The sequence below is a fragment of the Alternaria conjuncta genome, assembly GCF_024043145.1.
Source record: "Alternaria conjuncta strain BMP 0040 chromosome Unknown scaffold_1, whole genome shotgun sequence".
NCBI lineage: Eukaryota > Fungi > Ascomycota > Dothideomycetes > Pleosporales > Pleosporaceae > Alternaria > Alternaria conjuncta.
This window is the reverse complement of record NW_026250090.1, coordinates 1,140,196-1,164,829: the sequence shown is the minus strand read 5'-3', so window position 1 is coordinate 1,164,829 and position 24,634 is coordinate 1,140,196. Positions and strand designations below refer to the sequence as shown.

The following is a 24,634-nucleotide window of genomic DNA, read 5'->3' as shown; positions in this document are numbered from 1 at the left end:
AATTCGGGATTTGAGTTTCTTCGTCCGTCCCAGAGTCGTTCATGTTTTCATATTCAGTTGTCTAGATCTGACACATTCGTGAAACATGGCTCATGATCCGTATCCATTCCTATGATTGCCAAACCACCCCATACGCCAGTAATGCTACGTTGAAACTATTTGTGTGCTGAATTGCATTAGCAAACTTCAATTACATCAGACTAAGATGGACTTACGAATGCCCTCAGTGGGCTTGGGCGTTACATCGACGACCTCCGCTGCGGGCGTCTTGACCTCGATAATGTCCTTCATGAAGGGAAAGGTGAGCACCTCCTTGATGGAGTAGTGGTCGGTCAAGAACATGACTAGACGGTCGATGCCCATACCCCAACCACCGGTGGGTGGCAGACCGTACTCGAGCGACTGACAGAAGGTCTCGTCAATGAGCTGTGCTTCGTCGTCACCAGCCGCCTTCTGGTTCGCTTGCTCTTCCTATGTACATGTCAATATGCGTCTCCTCAATGCAAGTATCTGGAACTTACGAATCGCAGACGCTGATCGAAGGGGTCGTTAAGCTCAGTATAAGCGTTGCAGATCTCCTTCTTGCATACAAAGGCCTCGAAACGTTCGCAGAGACCAGGAATATCGCGGTGGTATTTAGCAAGTGGCGACATGACCTCGGGGTGACCGATAATGAATGTAGGGTTGATAGCAGTCTCCTCGATGAACTCACCAACCAACTTGTCAATCATTCTTGAGTTGGTGCGAGGTTCTGAGCAGTCGACCTTGACCTTCTTGAGTACATTCTTGAGGAACTCGTTGGTCTCGGCAGTGTGTAGTTGATCCGCTGGTGGGAACTTCTCGCCGGTAGCCTCCTCCAATGCCGGAATCATCTCGACTCGCCTCCATGGCCTTGCCCAGTTGACGTTGTAGACCTCGCCGCTCTGAGTGTGGTAGACGGTCTCGTATCCGCCTGTGACCTCCTTGACCAGCTCGCTGACGAGCTCCTCGGTCATGTTCAGGACGTCGTTGTAGTCGGCGTATGCCATGTAGAATTCGCAGGTGGTGAACTCGGGGTTGTGGGTAAGATCGATACCCTCGTTACGGAATTGACGGCCGATCTCGTATACCCTCTCCAGACCTCCAACTACAAGCTCCTTGAGGTATAGCTCGGGTGCGATACGCATGTAAAGCTCCATGTCGAGTTCGTTGTGGTATGTCTTGAATGGTCGCGCAGTCGCACCACCAGCAATCTTGTTCATCATAGGCGTCTGAACTTCCAGAAAGTCCCGTTCGTCGAGGTACTTGCGAACAGCCTTGATAATCCTGCTCCGAGTGATGAAGGTGTTGCGTGTTGAGTCGTTCATGATGAGATCGAGGAATCGGTTACGGTGACGTTGCTCCTGGTCCTTGTAACCACTGTACTATGTAAGTATCACCATCGCTAAAGTTTTGAGCTGAACTCACAAGTGCTCCGTCGGCAACATCCTCAAGCAGGGTGTGAGAAGGATCACCTCGCGCGCGAAGATACTTAGCTCACCCTCACCACCCTTCTTGGGGCTGGTGCGACCTGGGTATCCGATGACGCCGATGATGTCTCCTCGCTGGATGTTCTCATGCTGCTTCTCGAAGGGTACGTCTGCCTTGGCTTCCTGCAATTGACACATGACCTGGATGTTGACACCCTCAGCCTTGCCTGGATGTTATCAGCTATGAAAGTATTGTTGTATCCGATGTACGCACAAACGTAGAAGTGCAGCGCGTTGGAGGCAGAGCGCTGTGTCATGACGCGGAGACCGATACGAATCTCCTTGTCGGGCTCAGTCTCTCCCTTCTTGAGGTGCGAGTAGTCGCGAACATAGTCGGCGAGCTTGTAGTTGGTGTGGAACTTGTGCGGGTACGGGTTGGGTTGCTTGGAGGCGCGGAGAGCGTTGATCTTATTAGACCGGATCTCGAAATATTGCTGCAGTTGGTGAGTAACCAGATCAGTTGAAAGAGGCAAGTTCGATGCGCACGTTTGGGTTCAATTCCTCGACATCGTCCTTCTTCTCCTTCTTGGGCCGCGCAGGTAGCGACGCCTCCTTCTCCTTCTTCTTCTCGTCCTTCTCGCGCTGCTTCTGGCGACGCTTCAGTTCACTCTTGGAGATTTTCTCGCCGGTGACTGGGTCGGTGTGCAAGTCCTTGGTCTCGGCAGCCGGTGGCTGTTGTGCAGCTTGTTCGTCGGCCATTGTTGCGATGTTCGGTGGTGCTCGTGTGGGCTGCGCGACGAGATATATGCCCCGCCAACTTTTTGATTTGACTCACCCCGCCATTGACTGGCAACCCACGGGAACAAAGTTTTTCCATCCGGCTATGGGGACTCATACCTCACATCACCGCTGCACTCTTGTGTGGTCATGAATGCGTTAGAAATACATACTACTGTAGACATGGTGCCCACAGCGTTGCAGGCATCGCACGTGTATCAATTCATCCTTTCACCCCGCATGCGACAAATGCTAGACAGGTTCTCGTCATTTCGATCTGAAACACGAGACAGCCATAGCAGTTGTCAACTATTCCAGATTTTCAACAAAGTTCGTGGTAGTATCTGTAATGCAGCCTCAGGTCAAACTGTGTTACAAATTACAACACACGGTGTCAGGCTTGACCAACACCACAGTACTTCTTATCTGACTTACTCGAAGATGTCCGAGCAGAGCTTCGTCGTCATCCAGACTCTACCCGAAGATTCCACGATAAGGGGACAATTCACACGGTCCATGCCCGAATATAGCCCCCAAGGATCTTCTAGTGGCCGCAATATGCGCAATACGAAGAAGACGCGCAGCATTGGGCATCTACGGCAGCACATCTTGCGTCACCTTAGCGACGGGATGAACAGTGGGAACAGATCATCTCGAGACCCTGTGAATCCCAAGATGCTGCCACGGGAGGACCCTGTGTTCGCCACTCTTGACAGCTGTCGATGTTGGGCTTCTAATATCCGGGCCAAGTCCGACCGATACTCTCTTCTCCGCTTTCTGACGCGCAAGCAATGTGAGTTTTCTTAGGCAAACTCCTGGGTGGAACCTTGATTGCTGGAATTTTGACGTAAGTTCTTACCTTGTGGCCGTCCATCCACGGTCGTGATGCTGGCCCCGAGAACCTCCTGTTGAAAAGCCAACTCATCTCCCCGCACTTTCATCAAGTTTAGTGAGACGACTAGAAATAGTTACCATGGGAATCATAGACAGGGCGACAGTCCAGCAGATGTTACCGTAGTGACTGAACAGGGCGACAAGCCACATGGCCTTGACAATAATCAGAGCCACGAAGTAGCGAATCTGAAACACGCGTTGAAACATCAAACTTGGGGTATCATAAGGCTGATGCTCGCTGCAGGTACGGCTAAGGCTGGCTGCAAGACACGTCGCTGTATGCCCATAGCGCGTTTCTCCTTTGACTACCGAGCCAAACTCCAAACTCTGTCGATGCAGTATCGCGTCCTGCGGAACTGGTCGGGATGCAGGCTGCAGGCTGCATCAAATATCATGTTCGAGCGTGTTCATGTCCTTTCCACAGACCACTCTGTGAACCTCCTACTAGATTGAGGGCATGTGATGTTCCCGAGGTCGGCAAGTAGTAATGATAGATGACTGCGTAGATGACTATCTGAGCGCAGAAGGGGGAAGCGTGCCAGAGGCTAAGGCAGGTACGGCGATGATGAAACAGGAAAACATGGCATCCAGAGCGCGTTCCTGCAGTACTGTATGTTGAACGGTAGGCTAGCGGGGATCTTTCTAGTGGAATAACAATGAGGTCGCAGATGCGGCCGCCTGATGCAGATTTGCGAATTCGCGGTATTAGGAAGTTGTTTTTCACCATGACGCGATGATCTTGCCGCATGACAGACGATGTCCACGTGCTTTTACGTCTGATCGATGAAGTAGGTACGATCCGTTACCGCACCTTCCCGGAGATTAGTGGTGAAGTAGTTGCAACCATCACGAAGCGTGGCCTCGAAGAAGGCCTCGTGAGCACGCTTCCCTCGAAGAGACTATCGAGCGGCACACGGTCCGCCTCCTAAAACCACTTACCAACAGCCCTTGTGAGGTTTTAGCGCGTATCATATCGATAGCTCATCCGCTCAGCGTTCACGGGATGGCTCTCACATCGAAAGCTGGGGGGAGATCACAAGACTACGTCATGTGTAACCAAATTCCTCGATCCCGACGCCATGGGGATGGACGGATGGCTAGGTGCAGGCCAAACATCATGAGCAAAACCCTCGATCGCAGCAAGCTGTGCGATCGGACAAAGTCGAGCCAGGGAGGGGAGTCCGGTTGTACGGCGCTGTTGACGCAAACAACGCGAAGACGCGTCTTGGGCAATACTCAGAATCAGCTGGAAGGGTCCTGATGACGACACCCATAAACTTTGCTCGGGCAGTCAGCTGAAACTGCAGGCAAAGCAATATGGACAAGCAGATGTTTCCCACGACTCGCAAAGCCTATCGATAGCTGAATAGGCGAAGATGCGTGCAATCGATAGGGAGGCTGCAGGCGAGCTGCAGAGGCAATCATAATGGGGAGGGCTAAGATTGTGACGCGGGCCGCCGAACTGGTGGCAGGCGGGCGCAAAGCTGGAGCCCCTATTCCGCGCGACTCGGCCACCCGATGGCATGAAGACGATAAGATTTGCTAATTTGGGCATAGAAGGGGGGATAGGTCGACGCGTGGTTCGAGCGCCCTGGTGCCGATACTGTGGTTGGGGAAGATGCGGTGGTGGCGAGGATTTGGTGTTGTTTTGATTCTGCTTGTTGATCAACAAACACGGCATGTAAACACGCACACCTGAACGTGGCAAGAGCTCCGCAGCAGCGCCTCGCAGTGCAACAGACGTGCAGCGAGCTGGCAGCGGTGGAGCTTCGCGTGTCTAAATTTGCAGAGCCTACTCGGGTCGCCTCTATGACTGCTTCACTTTGTGCTGCAGACGTGGATTCGATTGGCAGGCAGGGCTAACGGGCTTCGCTGCAGGGCGTCACGAAGTAAGAGGCGGGTTGGGACGCACGGGCCCCGACGCCCCAACTTTCCTGCCACACGCCCGGCGAAAAGACACCCTGCACATGAGAGAACGCGTCTCTTCTCATATACCACTGCATTCCCAGCCGATCGCTATCGAGCGCAAGAAGGGTCTCTCCATCGCTCGATCGCTTGCACTCTCCCCTCGCCATTGCATCATCGCGTTGTGACGCGCCTGCCGTGTGTTGCGACTATACTTGCCTAACGTGCGGAGGTAAACACGCGACGCCTGCGCCCTCGCTTCCCCAGTACACGACACAGCAAATCACCCTCCGACACGCCGTCAACATCAACACGCTCTCTCCACCTCCAGCCATCCTTTCCCCACCAGGACCCTCCATCACCAGGCCTTGTATGGAGCACCACCGGACTTCGGCCGTTGCTTGTTGAAGGTGGAATCACGGAACCCGGCCAGCATCGAGCACTACGCCATCGCGCGCCTGCCGACGACATTCCACGCATTCATACCACGGTCCGCATCCACCACGCGCCAGCAGGACTACCGCGCCATCGCTATCGACTGAAGACTGCACTCATCTCCATGCCCTCTGCGCCTGCCTAAATCACGTCAACACGTCTCATCCCAAAACATCCCGACTCACTCCAGACGGCTCCCACTACGCGAGCCATGGATTACGGATATTCGCCCAGTCGCGAATGTGGCACCATGCACTTTCCCTCACCAACCGGACCCCACAGCTATCGACTCGACAGCACCCACTTCTCCCACCTCCAGGAGCTCCGCCGCTCTCTGTCGCGCTCACCCTCCAAACAGTCGCGCTTCCAGCTCCGCAACTCCGACACGCCCCGCTCTCCCATCTCGCCCCTCGCCATTGCGCGCGCATTCTCTCCCAAGGCGAACAAGGTTACCAGCCCCATCGCCAACTTCCCTGAGTCACCACTAGCGCAAGCTGCACCGGCCAAGAAGAAGTTCTCCTTGCGACGCTCAGGCCCTTTCCGGTCATCGCCGCGCACGCGCAACAGCAACTCCAAGAGTCCCCGGCGACGCGCCTTGGCCGAGACTTCCGACGTGGGCAACGCGACGCCCTTCATTACGCGACACTCGCCCGGTCAAGAAAACATCCCCGCGCGACGCCCAAGCGCAGAGTCCCCGGACACCATGGACATGGACAAGCGACTAGAAGTCGACGACAAGCCCATCAAGTTCGAGTTTGCGCGCCGCCCCGAGCTGTCGCCCGCGCCACCAGCAAAGTCGAGCCCGCTCAAGCGCAATGACGGACTGATGAACCTCAGCGGTTCGCCCGGATCCAGTCCCATGGCAAAGCGCCGGAGCCTGCACGGCGTGTCGAGCCTCGGAAACGACTTCGAGAGCATATTCGACCCGTCCCCCGCACCGCGCATCTCTGCCGATGAGAGCTCGCGCTTGTACAACGACATGACGAACGGCTTCTCCTTCAACAGCTCACCTATTTCGGGTGCTACATCACCAGTCCGCCGCACAACGTCACTGCGCAGGTCGACCCTATCACAGCGATCCAACACCCCGCGGAAGCCGAGCAACGATGGCGAGTTCGCAATGCCTGGGCCGGCTGCCTCCAAGACGCGCAACCGCATGTCCCTCGACAGCACCGTCAACTCAACCACCCAAACACCGCCCGTCCAGACGCCTTTCCGCAAGTCTACCTTTGACGCCGGGCGCATGGGATTGCCAACGCCATTCCCCCGCGGAGCCGGTGCAGCACAGCCGCACCCACTCTCACACGCGCATACACCATCTTCTGCTTCATCCAGCCTGAGCGGCACACCAATGGCTCCTCCCCGGGCTCCAGCCGTTCAATGGGGCGGCCCTGCATTCCCCCCGCCTCCGATGCCCAACAACCCACACTTCTCTCGCTCACTTCCCATCGGTATCGGGCGCCCACATGCCCCAGATGGCGAGCAGTCGACGCAAGACTCGTTCGACACGCCCTTCAAGATTGCGCCACCGGCACCTGTCGCCTTCTCGACCGGCCTTCTGTCCAAGAAGAACCGCAATGCGGATGAGCCTGCAGCAGGAGGCATCTATGTCATGCCCGACACGCCATCCAAGCGCCAGTCTTTCCCCCCTGCCGCAGCAGACCGCACTGTCAACCTTGACACACCCTTGGTCAAGAGGAGTGGCAGTCTCTTTGGCAATGAAGCTCGCCCGCAACATCAGTTCGGCACGCCTAGCACACCGTTCAGTGCAAACGTATCCAAGTTTTCAACAGAGGCTTTCGGCAGTCGACCAAGCATCTTCGGTGGTATGAGCGGTACCATGCAACGCCGAGGCAGCTTTGTGAGTATCGACGGAGATAACGATGAGGATGTCCAGCCGGACACACAATCACCGACAGCGAACCGGATGGGCGACAGTCAATCCAGCGCGGATGACATGCCACCCACACCGACCAAGCCCAGTCATGGGTCCAGCCGTCGTTCAAAGGAGAGCAGCCTGCGACGTAAGACGTTCCGCTCGCGCCCTTCCATTGGTCAAGACACATTTGCAGTACCCGACAATGATGGTCGGCCAACGAGTAAGTACACATCTCGTATAGATTCAGTGACTTTTCCGGATGAAGACAGCTCGTCAGAGGACGCTGAGTCTGAGTCAACGGTTAATAAGTCCCCCTCCGCATATGCCCTCAACGCGAATAGGAGTCGACTGCTGCGGCAAGCCAATACTTTGGCTCGCCCTCTGTCTCTTTCGCGGGGGGTTGCCCGCACATCTCTCCAGTCATCGGATAGCGAGAGCAATACTAAACATTCTACAGCAGCTGGAAGCCTCTTTGGCGCACCATCACCACAGACTCCCGCGCACGAGTCTTTCGCCCCTCTTGATGCGAGCAAGCTGTCGATCTCCGGTAACCGACGGGGATCGTTCCCTTTCAACAGCAGCTTTGGCTCCTTTGCGCCCGCCACACCGACAACGCCACGTGACTCCGGCTTCTTTGGAAGTGTCCAAGGAGCCATCCCCATCGGTCTAACAAAGAACGACGTGGATGAGTCCTTGAGTGAACGATTCCATGAGATCAAGCCTCTCGATGGCGGAGAGGGCGAATTCTCTACAGTGTACCGTGTGAGTCAGCCGGTCAAGGTCTCGCCGCTGAGGTCGCCCGCCGGCAGCCAAGTATGGGTTGTAAAGAAGTCGAAGAAGGCCTACATTGGCGCAGGAGACCGTCAGAAGAAGATGCGTGAGGTCGACATCCTCTACGCTCTCCAGGGCGACGAGCACGTGTTGGACATCAAGACCCACTGGGAATTTGACCAACACCTATACATCCAGACCGAGTATTGCGAGGGCGGTAACTTGAGGAAATACCTCGACACCGTTGGCTTTAATAGCCGTCTCGATGACTTCCGCATCTGGAAGATCCTGCTCGAACTTCTGATGGTATGTCTAATTTTAGTCTTTGTTCACAACACCGCTAATCCTTTTGCAGGGTCTCAAATCCATTCACGATGCTGGCTACATCCATCTCGACCTTAAGCCTGCTAACATCCTCATCGACTTTGAGGGTGGACTGAAGATTGCAGACTTCGGTCTAGCGAGTCAGTGGCCAGCTCCAGCTGGTATTGATGGCGAAGGCGACCGCCACTACCTTGCACCCGAGCAACTCTCTGGTCGGTTCGATAAGCCTGCCGACGTCTTTGCCCTTGGCATGATGCTGGCCGAAATTGCCGGCAACTGCGTTATTCCTGAGAACGGCGACTACTGGCAAAAGCTACGATCGGGCGAGTTCGAGAACGTGCTTCCCAGTCTGACTTGGAGCGCCGACAGCAGCACACTTAGTCGGGACTCCCATGGCGACCCGGTCTCTGAGCCAGCGAGGCCTTCTATGGATGGCTTCCTCATGTCGGACGCCGCAGAAGACTCAATGGCGTCCATTACAGTCAAGCCAGCCTCTAACCCTGAGGAGGAGCTGGCCCGAGCACCTTCATTCATGGTGCAGCGCAACGACCCTAACTCGATGGACCACGTCGTCTACGCCATGCTGAACCGAGACCCCGACATGCGACCAACTGCCGAGCAAGTCCTTCAATGCTACGGTTGCCGATGGGTTGAGTCAAGACGCCGCGCTGGTGCCACCATCTACGAAGGCAATTTCGGACCCAGCGATGAAGTCCTTGCCACTTACGCCGATGAACACCAGGACGGCCTCTTCGAGGATATGATGGATATGAGCTAAGTGCTTGCGCGAGGCTACTCATCATTCACTATTGTTCTCTTGTTACTACTCCGCTCCGTTTACTCCGCACAAACACTGTCTTGGTTACGACGTGCATCTGCAGCCATTTTCCGAATGTCCTGCGATACTGTGGTACCTCGACATCATCATCATCAACATCACCCTTGTACACTATTCTGACGATCTGGCGTTTTGAGATCGAAAAAAGGGAAAAGCACTTCTGATGCTTCACGACTCACTCTACGACGAGTCGCCTGTTTTTTGTTTTTTGTTTTCCTTTGTTTTCTCGCCAATGTTTTTATTACGAGCTTCTGAACGTTACGGCCACGATATCTTGGGGTAACAAGGTTGTCCCTTTTTTCGGGCAGGTTTTGGGTTTGGCCATTATCTTGGAGTTTGTGCGTTGCATATGCATCCCCCCACGAGGATACCTTCGCAGCTGGAAAATAGCGCGAATGGGGATTGGCGTTCTTCTTCCTTGTCTTCTTCTCTTTTCGTATTGAATGACTGGTACGGCTTTACTGTATCAACGTAGGGGGTTCTGAGTGGAGTTGCGGAGGCTGGGTCTCTTGGGGTCGGTTGGGTTACGGCGGTGGGGACGGCGGACATGGAAGGGTAATGTTGAAAGAGCAATATCACTCACGATTTCATGACCCAAATCATTGGTCCTTTCTTGCGGCTTGTGATGTGATCTGATATGCTGAAACTGCACTGCCATTGCGTCTATTCCAGCCCATGAAGGAAGATGGAGGGTGCGAGAGGAGGCCATGTGCTTTAGTCCCCTTCGCAAGACTGGGCTTCCGTCCTTGGCTTACACTGGGTATTGGTGCTGTGTATGCACCAAGACAATTATCTAAATACCGAACGTACGACAAGGGTGATCCCTCCTTCCACGGAGACTACAAGGCCACTGAAATGACAGACTGACTAGCCATTGATATCTCTCTGCAAGTGCGGTCATGTCATGCCTTGTGCATGGCGTATGAAGGGATAGCTTGTTAGGAAGTTCTATTGGCATTCTTAGAAGTGCCGGTAATATAGGGCTCGCGTGCCATAGCAAACGTGGCTATGCGCGTATGCTTACGACTTTAGTATGGAAGAAACACTTGGGTTGGCTTGACGAGATATTCTGGTGTCCGGCGCGGAAGATAAGCTTACTATTGGAAGAGAGGTGTAAGCTCCTTCTTGATAGACTTGCTTTTCAAGGTCTTTCTCGGCTCTCCTCCTTGGTCTTTGGAAGTCAATCTGAAGTTGATTTACGCTGGAGTTCGATTGCGTTGTTCCCTCTTGTTCACATAGGTAGAACTACGTCTTCTCTCTATAATCAGAGGTAAATCACCTAGGTAGGGCGTCGTAGTCTCGGACGGGCAAAAGCCGCGAAGGGCTTTCTTGATTCAAGTGACACGGGAAGCGTGCTTACCTCCTGGGCTAAGCAACAAAAGCGATGAGCTAGCTCTTCGACCAATATTTGTGAGCTGACAATGACTGCCCGAAGCTTGGAATTTCAGGATCTAGAAGGCGTGGAGGCACTTGCATGTCGACAGTGCTGAATCCTACGGTCAAATCTGCACGTGAACGGCCGATCACATAGCATCCGTAGCTAGTCTACCTGGGATGTATCGATAAGAAAAGGCTAAGCTTTTTGGGAGATGTAGGGACATGGGCATATTGACCAGGAGTCTCCAATTCTGCGGCAACCCCATGCGGCAATGTATCTCCGCCCATGGCCTTGGATACGAAAAGGTGAATCTAGGCTTCTGGTGCATTGTCCAAAGCACGTCGGTAACGGGTAGCGGGTCGAGTAACCCCGACCGGTCAAACTGTTGTGCCAAGAAGGCACAGCGGCTTGGTGTGCATCGGGAAGCAAGGAACATGCGACAAGCGCATTCGAAGTACCGTACGATAATTTAGCCTACAAGTTGCGCGCAACAAACTTTCGGTATTGGAGAATATCCAATGAGCGAAAGGTTCTTCGTCAATAGTCATGATCGTGCTTCCTCTGACGCAATTGAAATCCGTTGCGCGACTCCAAGGGCGGGGTCGCGATATGCCGACACCTTCCAACCCCACGGGGTCATTGCGCTTAGCCTCATCGCCGGCCTCTCTAACCCTGGGCTAATTGAACGCCATCGGCCCTCTTCCACCATGCCATGCCGCAAATGGTTTACCAGCGAGCCGCATGATGACGAAAATGCCGCTTTATGGGTTCTGCCGAGATAATCTAATATTCTCTTTGCCGGGACGAGAACGGTCAAGGGTTTATCCGGACAGCTGCTTCATATAATGGGGCAGTCTCCGCGATTTGGAGATGTACAGTTGGTCAATCTCACCTCAAGATGCCATCTACATCCGTCTTCCTGGCTGCTAGCGCAGCAGTTGGCTGTGCTTTCGCGCGGACTGTACCTGAGTCTGCACAGGTCGTTGACCAGAAGAGCTTCAATGTCTTGGAGACAGTCCCGCCACCTTCTGGAGCCAATGCGACATCGGTACGTTTTTCATCTTTACATCCTCGTGAAGCTCGAAAGGATCTAACAAAGACATAGCTCTTCGTTTGGCCCAGTGTGACTGCCGATTCTCTTCTGGAGAAGCCTTTCCACATTTATGACGAGGAATTCTACGACGTCATCGGCGAGAACCCTTCGTTGACCACCATCGCAACCTCAGAGTCGGACCCGCTCTTCCACGAGGCTGTTACGTGGTACCCTCCGACAGAGGAGGTGTTCTTCGTCCAGAACGCTGGTGCGAAGGCTGCGGGTACCGGACTGAACAAGTCTTCCATCATTCAAAAGATCAGTCTTTCGGATGCCGAGAAAGTTAGGAATGGATCCCTAGAGGCAGCACCTGTCACTGTCGTCGACACCGCAAACCCCCAGGTTATCAACCCTAACGGCGGTACCAACTACAAGGGCAACATCATCTTCGCCGGTGAAGGCCAAGGTGACAACGTGCCATCGGCATTGTACATGATGAACCCTCTGCCACCGTACAACACCACCAGTGAGTATCCCAATCTCACCCAGAAACAAATAGTGACACTAACCATCCTAGCTCTTGTGAACAACTACTTCGGTCGTCAGTTCAACTCGCTGAACGATTTGGTCGTCAACCCAACAAATGGCGATCTTTACTTCACCGACACACTCTACGGATACCTCCAGGATTTCCGTCCCGTACCCGCTATTAGGGAGCAGGTGTACCGATACAACTTTGACACGGGTGCGCTAACCGTTGTTGCTGATGATTTCGGCCACCCCAACGGAATCACCATGTCGCCCGATGGCAGGAAGGCGTACGTCGCCGACACTGGTATTGCAATGGGTTTCTACGGTTACAACTTCACTGCCCCCGCGTCGGTCTACTCGTTCGACGTCTGTGCGGATGGTACTTTTAGCAACCGCAAGACCTTCGCCTACCTTCCCGTTGGTATCCCTGATGGTAAGTTTCGCACGTGGACATGCAACCTTGAATGCAATCGCTAACGTTCCACGACAGGTGTACACACCGACTCTATGGGCCGTGTTTACACTGGTGCCGGAGACGGTGTATGGGTCTACAACCCTTCGGGCAAGCTCATTGGAAAGATCTACACGGGTACGACAGCAGCCAACTTCAAGTTTGCGGGAGAAGGACGGATGATCATTACCGGTCAGACCAAGCTATTCTACGCGACCTTGGGCGCCTCTGGAGCACCCATTCAGTGATCGACGAATCCGTCAATGTCACTGTCTAAATTACTGAACGTATACCATAATGTGTTGTACCGCACAAATAGACAAATAATGTAATTTGAAATACCAGAGCTGCATAATGCCAGAGATTGAATACTGCCCAAGTGACAATGCTGCCCAAAAGGATTGAAAGATGCAACGTGCTAGTACCTGCGTTCGGTGTATTCTTCATCAGGTTCGCCTTCCCGAGGCCAGAGTTCGCCTGCAGGCCGCTGTTGCATGGTGGCGTTCACTAAACATCCACTAATTATCTATTGGCCCTCGGGTGTTGGAGTCCAATGCGCAGGTTCACGAGCCCGCACGTGACCTTCAGGCCTAACATAAGGGGAAGCTAAGCCCACGAGCCCCGAGAAAAGGGCCGCCACTTTCAGTCGGCGCAACCCCGGACCCCAGGGAAAGGTAGCCTCCGGCATTGCTAAACGCCACTTCGACACCAGACAAAACATGAAGCGATACAGCACTGCCTCCTCTTGGGCACCTGAGCCAGTTGGGTCTCATGATGCAACGCTGCTGGAATACAATTCACACGATTTCCAAGTGCGCAGATCTTTCACTGATCAAATGATGCAAAGACCGCATTTTGTTCGTGCCGCGTGGCTCAGCGACTGAACAGCACGCCGTCTGCTTGGCACATGGTCACAGAAACTAGAAGCTCTGAACCGCACTTCCCCCATACTGCAGGTACTTCAAACTCTAAATCACGTACGCTGCAAGCGAAGAGGTCCAAGCAGGAGGTATCAAACCGACGCGCTTTCTATATGACACCGGGAACCAAGTATTGGTATCGTCCGTTAGTAGGGGTCGAAGAAGCGCATGAAGCTTCTAGCCCTGTGTTTCCTTTTTGGTCGATCCGGAGAACCTTCCATCGACCGTGCATGGACAACAAGAGACACCGACGATGGTACCGAGATCATCCAGGCCTCACGTATAGTACCCGAACGCGAGATGTGAAGGGGTCAGAGGTTCATCGGCTGCTGGCCGTTGTAATACCCATGGCAATATCTCACAGATAATACGGTCCAGGTCATCATACGATGCTTGATCGTAAAGCCAAGGGGTCTTTCAAGGAAAATAGAATTGGACAGGGACATGCTAGCTACGGGAAGCTGACAAGGCTACAGGAGCGAATCGCAACCTGACATCGCGCTGAGGATTAGCAGGAACGGACCGATATCTGATTGCGATTCAAGCTAGTGTGGCTTGCATCGCATTCGACTCCCACCAATGGGGGCTTTCACGCAAGCGAACATGATGTGTCGCCAAGCAAAGGAGGGTCTCATGAGATGTCTTCCGCCCTCCCCGGACGAAACAGACTGTCAGTGTGAGGGATTTGCTGGCTGGTTTCCGCGTGGACCAGGATCGGTATGTCGTAAAGCCCCTGCGGTTGCGGCTCAGTACGGCTGAAATCGAGATAGGTAGCATGGAAAGGTTCAGATTACCCATTCATGGCGATACCCCGGCTACACCGAACCTAGCTGGACGCTGAACAAGTCTTGTGGAGGCGATCCCCAGATCCGCTTTCAAACTCCACCTTTCGCTTCGTTAACTGCTTTTCCCTCAAACATTCTCTTGCCTCGCGATGGCAGTCGACATCGTGGTCTCCAAGACCATTGCGGCAGTCTTCCTTAGCATAGCACTTTACAACTTCCTCGAACTTAATGTCTACATCTTCACCTTGTTCAAGAGACGGAGCGGGCTCTACTTCTGGAGCTTCACCATATCGACATGGGGCATTGTCTTCAACGCCATCGGCTACACGCTCATGCACCTCGCAAATATTCCGCAAAAGAACATTTACGCCACATTCATCCTGGTAGGATGGTGCGCGATGATCACCGGACAGTCTGTTGTGCTTTACTCGCGACTACACATCGTGATGCACAACAGGAAGAAATTGAAAGCCGTTCTGGTTATGATCATTACCAACGCCATATGGCTCCACATACCCATCATCGTCCTGGTCTACGGAAACAATTCCGATAACCCCACACCCTTCGTACAGCCCTACCAGATCTACGAAAAGATCCAACTCAGCGTCTTCATCGCCCAGGAACTCATCATCTCCGGTCTCTACGTATACGAAACGACGAAGCTCCTCCGTATGGAACGTACGATCGGAAACTTTGGCACGAAAAGCCTACTCCAACACCTCATCTTCGTCAACTTGCTCGTCATCCTCCTGGACTTCAGTATCCTGGGCCTCGAATTTGCAGACATGTTCGAGATCCAGACATCGTGGAAGCCGCTCGTATACAGCATCAAGCTCAAGCTCGAATTCAGCATCCTTAACCGCCTCGTCGCCCTGACTCGGAACGCTCGGAGTGGATGTGCCAGCTCGTACAGCAACGGCGGAAACCGGTCAGCGGCCGTAGCGCTAGGAACGGTTCGAGGAACGGGACATCAACGCTCCGCTTTAGCCACAAACACGGAGCACCAAGAACAATGGGAGGTACACGTTACCAGCGGAAAAGCAAACAACGACCAGCTCCCCTCGACCGTTATCAAAACAACAGAGTTCACGGTCCAGAGCCATAGTCGCAAGGACAGTGACGATAAGATTAGCTTCGCGGGGAGCAAGGAGGAAATACTGGCACACTCGGCGGCTCACAATACTCAAGGGAGTACGTCGTCGGCGTCGTCAGACCACATTCAATATAACGGACGATACGATAGCCAGCCTTGGCAATAACCCGAGACTGCGTGTCCTCTTGTGCATGCGGTTGTTACGAGTTTCTTTGATACCAATAGACTTTTACTTTGTTTCCTTTAATGACACGAATGTATGAGAATGCTATGTATTTACATTTAATACTGTTAGATTTCACTAATGTTGAATCTTTCCACACATACTATCCAGTTGCCTGACCTGAGCTCACTGTGCAATTATCCGGCTTGAGGGACTAGACTCACCCCCTTTACTAGGAACTATGTGACCGACCAGATTCTTCAGTCGCTCACTATGTAGCCTAGGCTACTCTTCTGCAGTGTCGAACTCGTCAGTATCGGAGTCTTCGACAGCAGAATCATGGCGCTCGTGTTCAGACGCAACCGAGTCTGTAACGATGGGACGAGGCGATGCTAGCGCCAATTTCCCTGGCTCCGAGAACTTGACTGAGGCCACCGAGCGAATAGGACTAGCCTGATTATGATGCGCTTCATCCCAGGTCGACTCGTTTGACGAAATTGAGGAAGCTTCAACAGTCGAGACATAGCTTTTCAGCAGAGGCTCAGTATCATCACTACACTCGCTGTCTTCGCACTCTGGAAATGAGTCGTATATTGGTGAGTGGTAAAGTGCTGACGAGAATCTCAGCGGTGGCGTCGCAAGACCAGGGCCGATGCGGTTTTCGGAGATTTGTGCGTTCCGACCGTCCAGCGACGGATCTAGAGGGTCGAATGTTATACCGAACGCGAGGGGCTCCGGGAAGGGCTCTCCGATATGACATGTTTCAGTGTCGGTGTGCCGTAGCTCTAGGAGTGATCGGTTATGCAGTGGGTCAGCTGAAAGCTCGATAATATGCTCTGTACAGGTGTCGACACCTGATAGTGAAGCCTCGACAGACCCAATGTCAGTGTGGTCTCCAGAGTCCAAGAGCCAAGTATTGATGGCTTTGAAAGGGTTCCAGAATCCCAACTTTCGGTGATCTCCTTGTATCTTCGCAGCTACCTCAATGCCGGATGCTACGGCTGTGATAGGATCCACCAGATCATCCGCGCTGACCTGTAGGAGCTCATCATCAAAGGGCTCTGGAACGTTGTAGATACCCTCCTCATCAATCAGATTAGCGTAGTCAACAGGACATGAGAACTTCTCCGCCCCGCGCTGTAACCAGTCAGCAAATTCGCGGACAGCAATGTCCGGTCTTCCACGATACTGACCGCAGTATTTGGCAAGCTCTGCAGTAGTGATACGCGACTTGCTCGGGAACTGGGCCTGGAAGGCTAAAGCGAAACGATGGATAGCTTCTGAGGTGTATCGTTTACAGACGTCGTGATCAAAGAGGCGCTTGAAGGTCATGATTGAGCTGGCTTTGCTTGCGTAGGAGATGTCGAACTTGCGCTCTACACGACCAGCGCGATACAGTGCTGGATCAAGCTTCTCTGGGTGGTTTGTCGTCATGATAATTATTCTCCCTTCAGTGGCATTGACACCATCAATGACATTAAGCAAGCCCGAAAGGGTTACTGATTTGGGTGTAGGATCCGTGATCTCAGAGGGCTTCGTTGTCTTCTTCGGATCGGTTGCGTTAGCGAAGTCTTCAGGCTCACCTAGGACTTCTAGAGTAGCCGCTTTTATAGCTTTGACTTGATCGAGCACCCTGTAGTTTGCGACACTTTGTTTTTCCATGAATTGTGCCAGCATGGTCTCCAGCGCATTCATTTCGGGCTTCTCTTCAGTGTCTCCAGAACCTAACGACTGAGAATTAGGTCCGAGTTGCGTATCTGAATTTTGTGCGCCTCGGTTACCGACATCGACGCCGACGCAATCGATATCCTCAAGGCCAATGCAGGTCCGGAAAGGAACTCGACTGAAAGCTTCCCTTAGATCATAGTCATCCATGCCTTGTAAGTTGATGATATACAGGGGCACATTCATGTGCGAGGCAATCCCAGCCAACAGCGACGATTTACCAGTACCTGGTGGGCCTGCGAAAAGGTAACCATGTCGGTAGGGTCGACCGCTGTTCTCATACCAAGCTTGGGAGTCTTTATGGAAGAACATCTCGATGTCCTGGGTAATATCCTGCATCATCTTTGGGTCAAGATCGATAGAGGACAGAGGACGCTTGTTGCGCTTAGACTTCTTGTCTCCATGCGCTCCCATTTCGACTACGGTCAATTCTGTGCTTTCCAAAACCTGCTTTTGAACATCCTCAAACAGCTCTGTGATAGGCTGTCGACTGTGTCCCCAGCATCGAACGGTGATGGATCCCGAAGGATCGGGAAGGCTTGTGAAAAAGTCATTGGTGCGCAACCGTTCAAGCTCTGATTTTTCCGCAGTGCCAGAGCGCTGAATCTCGAGCATATACTGCCTGCCTTTGTGCCAGAAGGAGCCTGCTGTCTCTCCAGCAATAAGCGAAAGCTCGCCTGTAACCGCACGGAGTTGATGCTCTCCGCGAAAAGGTCGAAGCTTCCGGCTTTCTTCAGCCTTTTCGCGCGCTAGAGTCAGCAACCCACCACAAAGTACGCTGTCATAACCGCTGATGGTAATAGAACTAGTGACTTGTGGCTTTACCTGGTTCAAAAGCGCGCTCAGTATGACTGGAAGCTGTACACGAGCAGCATTGAGAGCCGCACATGTCATGATCAGGATCTGGACATCTCGACCTCCAGTGCGCTCCTTGATGGCATTTCGGGCAATATCATAGAACTCAGAGTTCATGTAGTTCATGATCCAGGAATCTTGACCTCCGCTGAGTACACCAAATAACCATGACTGGAAAGTCGTTGGAGGAGTGTTGATAGCTTGTTCTTTTGCCGCGTCGTCCTTTAATACTGAGACCGAAGTAGACTTATCAAATCGGACTTCTTGAGGAGCATTCCCAGGAATTCTGCATGATTTGCACATGGTTTAGCGAAGAAACCTCTAAAGCACTCACCAGGAGGGCCAGTAAGGTCTGAAGTGGATGGCAGCTGCTGTCCGTCGAGAGCGAAGTAAGACCTTTGTAGTCTGGCCTGGGTCTAGACATGTTTGCAAACAGCAACGCAGCTTTTGACAGTGCGCTGACATTGCCTACAGTGTCATCTTGAGACGTGATAGGTGTTAACACAACGATGTGCTGTGGCTTCGTGTCGCGAAGATACTGTGAAGAGGTGGCAATGTCGACAGTGCTATGTTAGTTTTTTTTTATTAGCACTGTCGCAAGTACTTGAGATGAGGCCATGATACGGGTCGATCATCTGCGGGCGTCATGGACTCGATATCGCGGTTTCTGCGCACCATGTCCACCTACAAAAAAGCTAAACAGGTCTGCAATCTACATCAACATGAGAACATGCAAAGTAGATAACCTAACGTCGATGTAGGCTCTAGACATGTTCAGGTTTTTTCTTGTCTAAGGTGGCGGCAAATCTGAGCTCGTCATTGCTGTTCCGCATCAGGCTCGGCTATCTGTGAGGCCCGACAAGCACTTCGGGTGAGCGCAGTGCTGGATTGGACAGAGAGCTATTTAAGACGAGGTAAGGCCGTGTTTCTACACTTCATCATCGGAGAGAAGCTAGGTATCATAAGTCGCAGAAGTGGTGAGTCCCGCCGATGCGTCGTGTTCGAGCGAAGGTGCCCGAGACACAGAAGAAACGGCCTAGCGAACAGCAGCCCCCACCGGCTGAACCACAGCCGAACTATCACTCCTCAGACACCACGCGTCTCGAAATGAAATTCGCATGCCTCATAAGGCATATTTCGTCCAATATTGCATGAAAGCCAGTTCTCGCCCTCTACCAAGCATCATGCAAAGGCCACTGGGCACTCGACACCTCCACCGGCTATCGCGGGTTACGAAGCCTCGCTGTAATTGCGCTTCCTTGATTTCCTGCTAACGACATATCCTGCTTCAGGCTGTCCTTCGCGCTTCTTTTCTTCTGTCGTTACTGCTGGTCAGCATGCATCGTTGTTGAGCAATGATTTCTTCCTCTTTTTTCTCGTTCCTTTCACTCTTTTCACTATGTCTAATGCACAACGTTGTGGGTGCGCAGATGCTGGGATCGTGGTCGCCGAATCATGGGGGATTTGAGAGACGACAGAACGGCGATAATAATCGTAATGGACAAAACAATGGACCCGACAACAGCGCGTTCACTATCGTGAATGGAAGAATATTTACACCTGGCTTAGGAATTATCCTTGCTGTAGGTGGAAGTGACAAGACGCGCGATGCTCCTGCTGACAAGAACACAAGCCCCAGCCATTTACGCCCATGGGCGGTGACTTCCTTCACATCGCGCTCGATGTCTCAGGCGATGGCAAACTCCAAGTGCCGCCACGCAATATCGCCGACCCGCTCACCCAGGTCTTTAACTTTACGCTCTTCCTTACATCTACGGTTACGCAGAAGAATTTCACTATATCGAACATAACGACGTCCACACCACCACTCGCAGACATACTAGATCAAGAAAGTGGTCAAACAGTCAAGCACATCAACTTCGAATGGCCTGAGTGTTTGGTCGGAGACAACAACGAGGATGAGGGTTCTACTGCGAGGGGGGACTACAACATCAGCATACACCAGAACTATCGACTGAATGGCGTGGACCGATACACCATCTTCAACCTTCCCATCAGCGTTACGAATAGCATTCAGCGTTTCCCTGGTGCCTCGCAGCTTACTACGAAACCCGCTCCCGGACCGCTCAGCGCAAATGGTGGACGGATGCCCTGCGCCATGATCGAAAACCCGTTGGTCGACTTCCAAACTCAGGTCAACAGCGTTAACAACCCACCGGGTACGCCTATGCAGGACATTGAGATTGAGACAAGCGGAAGGAGTGACGGTGGTCAAGTTGGAGGAAATGGGGCGGATGACGGATCGGGTGGGAGGGGAAGTGGGAACACCAATGGTAACGGCCAGGGTGGTACGAGTGGGCAAGGCGAGATCGCAGGTCCAGGTGGTAACGCTCAACTGGGAGCGGCTGTGCGGATGTCAGGGGAGCAATTCTCGATACTAATGATTGGCATGTTGGGGGCGGTCGTAGTGATGTGCACCTCTGTTAGTCTGTAGTCGCTAGGTAGTGGTCCGCAGCCATAACGACATCATGATACCACGATTCAAATGTGCATGTTTTGTACCCATTCAGTACTGAAAGCTGTGACTATGCACAATCACATAAGACTGCAGTGCGGGACTCGCATCGTATGCGCTAGGCGGGATGTTCACGCATAGAGGATTGTAACAACATCTGATGTCCATGACGAATTTGATTGATTCTAGATGTCCGACATTGTGGTGGAACCTATCCAGCTCCTCCGATATATGCCATGATGCCGTAACTCGTTGTCGATCGTATCGCGTTCCCCGGTGGCGACGCGCTTATTTGGCCTCGTCGAAGACGTAGGTGAGGTGGCACTTTCCGCAGTACTGGCGGTTGTGCATGGCGGCCATGAAGACACCGGCACCGCACTCGGCCTGGGGGCACTCGCGGCGGAGGCGCTCGATCTTGCCGTCACCGTCGACCTTGTAGTACTTGAGGACCGCTAGCTTGGTCTTCTTGCGCTTGTGCTTGATCTTCTTGGGGGTAGTGTACACCTTCTTCTTGCGCTTCTTGGCTCCACCACGGAGGCGGAGGACCAAGTGGAGGGTGGACTCCTTCTGGATGTTGTAGTCCGAAAGAGTGCGGCCATCCTCGAGCTGCTTTCCGGCGAAGATCAGACGCTGCTGGTCCGGGGGAATGCCCTCCTTGTCTGAGCGGCGTTAGACGCGAAACCGGTAGAGCGGTGTGTCGCTACATACCCTGGATCTTGGACTTGACATTGTCAATGGTATCAGAGCTCTCGACCTCGAGAGTGATGGTCTTGCCCGTGACTGGGAGGTTGTTAGCCGCTGAGTTCTAGGTGGCGCCTCGCATGCGATCAGGGCGATGATGGCGGCGTAGCGTGTGTGCGGGTGGTAACGTACGGGTCTTGACGAAAATCTGCATCTTGAACGCTGAGCCTCTCTTCGAGATGCTTTCCTCACGTAGATGCAAAGGTTGCGGGGAGAAGGCACCAGAGGAATTCGAAAAGTACCAAAATCAATGTGGGCAGGCCCGCGGGCTACCGGGCGCCCCGTGCGTTTCGCAGATGCGCTATCGCCGTCTCAGCCTAGCCGCGCTTCTGGTGCATGGGCGGCTCCGGGTAACCTTGGAACCATGTCGTTGCGGCGGCAACGCCAGATAGAGCTCAATGTTTACCCGACCCGGTAAGGCATTATACATCGTCATATCCTCCTCCGCATTTATCCTCCACTTTGCTACTCATCTCTCGCATCCACATCTCTTTGTTCGTTTCAACTATCGATTGCTGCTTTAGCGACTGCTACTGATCACATCTCTACCACCACACTATACACACACACAGGCTTCGGCCAGACTTACTTGACGCAGGCTACTGGGAGACTGCATCTGTACTGAGGATTCCATAAGGATACTAACCGCCCGGCGGAGCGCCGCTTGCACTGCGTGAGGTAAGTCGTTATCTCTCAACTCGAGGCTTCCATCTCATCGTGGTCGGGCCATCACATGATATCAGTTGCTAACAACATACCAGTTTCGGACACCACAGGACTATCCCCCTCCTCCAGAACCGACTCCGGACTCCACCTGCATACGAAATGCTGTCCACAAATATGCCAGCCGGCATCCAGCGCCAACGGATTCAGCACCGCCGACAACTTTCGACACCAGCTGTTTTTGACGCACCCACAGTACGAGCACCACCTGCTAAACTACAACGACGCAACCGAAGCGGCATGAGCTTGGATCTACGCGGCCTCAACCTAGACCCCATCCATGCCGCCCGACAAGCCCAACACCAGGACTACACCCAACGACCAGGACCCTTCGACACACCCACCTTCCAGCAGGAGGACAGTACGGTAAGTAATACTAACAATCTAGGACAAATACCACAGCAATCTATGCAAGTAGCGCAGCCGCTAAGACAGCCCCAGCCGGGCCCCCAGGATTCCTTTTTGGCGTCCCCAGTACAGATCTCTCCCATCACACCGCGGACTCCACGACGGACACTCCGTGCGCAGTCTCCCCAGCAGCCTCCCTCATCCCCCTCTAAACCCCCCACTGCACAGCAACTGAAAGAACTCCACGAGCACATACAATCAGTGTATGGCTCAAGTGGACAAGTCTTCATTAACATCCTCCCAACCCCCACTGCGACACCGCAAAAACCAGCGCAGCTACCAAGCCATGAGTCGTTTGGCGCAACCCAGCACCCAAGCTTCACTGCTATGGGTGACATCAACCTCGAGCCAACCTCCAGAGCCATGACTTTCGACTTTGACAACCCAGATGCCGACATGGGTTACGAGTCGTCCTCTTACTACACATCTGATGCTTTGTCGCCATCGCCAGTTTCTTCGCCGCAACAGCAGAAAGACATGCACTCTTTCCTAGAGAACATCGAAGAGCACCAAGAGATGATGTTTTCGCACGCACCAGCTCTGTTGCCCACACCGCAAACTTCAATGTCGATCAACGGACTACCCATGGACTCATTCTCCCAGCCTCAGATCTTCAACGACCTTGAGGTTGACGCGAGCTTCGAGTTCACTGGCATCGCACCTGAAGAAGTTGCGCGTTACATCAGCGAGCAAGATACCACAACTGGCAAGTGGACCTGCCTCTACCATGCTTGCGGCAAGGTCTTCGGACGACGAGAAAACATCCGATCGCACGTTCAAACCCATCTTGGCGATCGTCAATACAAGTGCAATGGATGTGGCAAGTGCTTTGTTCGCCAGCATGACCTGAAGCGCCACGCAAAGATCCACTCAGGCAACAAGCCCTACAAGTGCCCATGTGGCGCCGGGTTCGCACGACAAGATGCCCTCACGCGCCACCGTCAGCGTGGTATGTGTGTCGGTGGGTTCCCTGACGCAGTCCGCCGACAAGCCAAGCGTGGCCGACCGAAGAAGAATCGTCCAGACATGGAGCAGCGTGTCGAGAAGGCCAGCAGGTCGCGGGCACTAGCATCGGCAGCACCATCCTCAGCTGGCTCGCCGTACTCAGAAGCTCGATCGCCATCACCACTCGAGGGCTACGAACCAGCTCAATCCCAGGACATGCCCCAGCTTCTGTCCGACTCTCAAAGCTACGACTCCATGAACGCTTCAGCGGATCCCTTCAGGTTAGTTCCTCAACCACACTTTGTCCAATGCAATACTGATACATGTAACAGCTTTGAGGCCTCATCAAGCCCATTCGCAGAGGACGCACAACCGAGCTTTGCGTCTGCCAACTACTCAAGCGACGCTGCGTCAATGAACATCCTCCAACAGCTCTCACAACACTCGCATACGCCTCCTATGTCACCCGCCGACATGCGGCCCGCTTCCGCTGGGTCCGCAAACGGTTCGAGCGCGCCAGTCCAGTCCAGCCCGCTAAAGGCTTCGTCGTCACCATCACGGTCGTCTGTCCAGTCTCATCAATTCACAACACCACCGACATCGCCAATCGAGCCCAAAGACGCTCTCGATGAGTTGTTCGACACCATGCCTGACACCTCATACTCCCAGTTCGACCTTGAGATGAAGGCAATGGGCGACTTCACTTCATTGGACTCCTCATCGTACGACCTTTTGGACTTCACCGTATAAATATTCTTACTCGACGCGACGACGCCACTGCGAGGCTGTATGATAACTGTTATGGATTACGACGTATAATGACTCGGCGTTTGCGAAATCTCTGGAAGATGGTTCAACGCATTGCTTTCAATTCTTACTTCTGGGCAGGCTCTCCAAGATCTTGACAGGATCTAAGATCATTCTTAGGAAAGGATCATGTTTCGCTTCTGGTTTTTGTTACTATAGGGGCCGCGCGACGTGGGGATCACGCTCCTTTGGCAGGCACAATTGTTATTTCAAAACGGCGTATATGGTTTGGCTATCTCGACGATTGAACGTCAGAACTAGTGCAGTATTTCTGCTAGCGATGCATCGATATGAACGATGAGCGTTTATGTAGCAATGCGACAATGTTG

At 53.2% G+C, this 24,634-nt stretch overlaps 7 protein-coding genes across 7 annotated transcripts; 5 read left to right on the top strand and 2 right to left on the bottom strand.

Moving 5' to 3' along the window:
- Positions 1-155: 155 nt before the first annotated feature.
- Positions 156-2,207, bottom strand: CLA4 (Protein kinase; the record flags this gene model as incomplete). The annotated part of the gene is made up of 6 exons (XM_051464702.1): positions 156-166; positions 216-471; positions 522-1,398; positions 1,447-1,675; positions 1,723-1,942; positions 1,995-2,207. The coding sequence occupies 6 exons, from the start codon at positions 2,205-2,207 to the stop codon at positions 156-158; spliced, it is 1,806 nt and encodes a 601-aa protein (XP_051331223.1).
- A 3,463-nt stretch (positions 2,208-5,670) lies between these two features.
- J4E85_000410 (uncharacterized protein) lies at positions 5,671-9,211 on the top strand (the record flags this gene model as incomplete). Its single annotated transcript, XM_051464701.1, has 2 exons — positions 5,671-8,415; positions 8,465-9,211. The coding sequence occupies 2 exons, from the start codon at positions 5,671-5,673 to the stop codon at positions 9,209-9,211; spliced, it is 3,492 nt and encodes a 1,163-aa protein (XP_051331222.1).
- Positions 9,212-11,547: 2,336 nt separating this feature from the next.
- J4E85_000409 (uncharacterized protein) lies at positions 11,548-12,912 on the top strand (the record flags this gene model as incomplete). The annotated part of the gene is made up of 4 exons (XM_051464700.1): positions 11,548-11,697; positions 11,755-12,208; positions 12,260-12,646; positions 12,704-12,912. The coding sequence occupies 4 exons, from the start codon at positions 11,548-11,550 to the stop codon at positions 12,910-12,912; spliced, it is 1,200 nt and encodes a 399-aa protein (XP_051331221.1).
- A 1,606-nt stretch (positions 12,913-14,518) lies between these two features.
- J4E85_000408 (uncharacterized protein) lies at positions 14,519-15,628 on the top strand (the record flags this gene model as incomplete). Its single annotated transcript, XM_051464699.1, has 1 exon — positions 14,519-15,628. The coding sequence occupies one exon, from the start codon at positions 14,519-14,521 to the stop codon at positions 15,626-15,628; it is 1,110 nt and encodes a 369-aa protein (XP_051331220.1).
- Positions 15,629-15,910: 282 nt separating this feature from the next.
- On the bottom strand, positions 15,911-18,508 carry J4E85_000407 (uncharacterized protein; the record flags this gene model as incomplete). Its single annotated transcript, XM_051464698.1, has 1 exon — positions 15,911-18,508. One exon carries the CDS (start codon positions 18,506-18,508, stop codon positions 15,911-15,913), a length of 2,598 nt encoding a protein of 865 aa, XP_051331219.1.
- Positions 18,509-19,611: 1,103 nt separating this feature from the next.
- On the top strand, positions 19,612-20,660 carry J4E85_000406 (uncharacterized protein; the record flags this gene model as incomplete). The annotated part of the gene is made up of 2 exons (XM_051464697.1): positions 19,612-19,788; positions 19,839-20,660. 2 exons carry the CDS (start codon positions 19,612-19,614, stop codon positions 20,658-20,660), a joined length of 999 nt encoding a protein of 332 aa, XP_051331218.1.
- Positions 20,661-22,262: 1,602 nt separating this feature from the next.
- On the top strand, positions 22,263-24,248 carry J4E85_000405 (uncharacterized protein; the record flags this gene model as incomplete). Its single annotated transcript, XM_051464696.1, has 1 exon — positions 22,263-24,248. The coding sequence occupies one exon, from the start codon at positions 22,263-22,265 to the stop codon at positions 24,246-24,248; it is 1,986 nt and encodes a 661-aa protein (XP_051331217.1).
- Between the last annotated feature and the right edge of the window lie 386 nt (positions 24,249-24,634).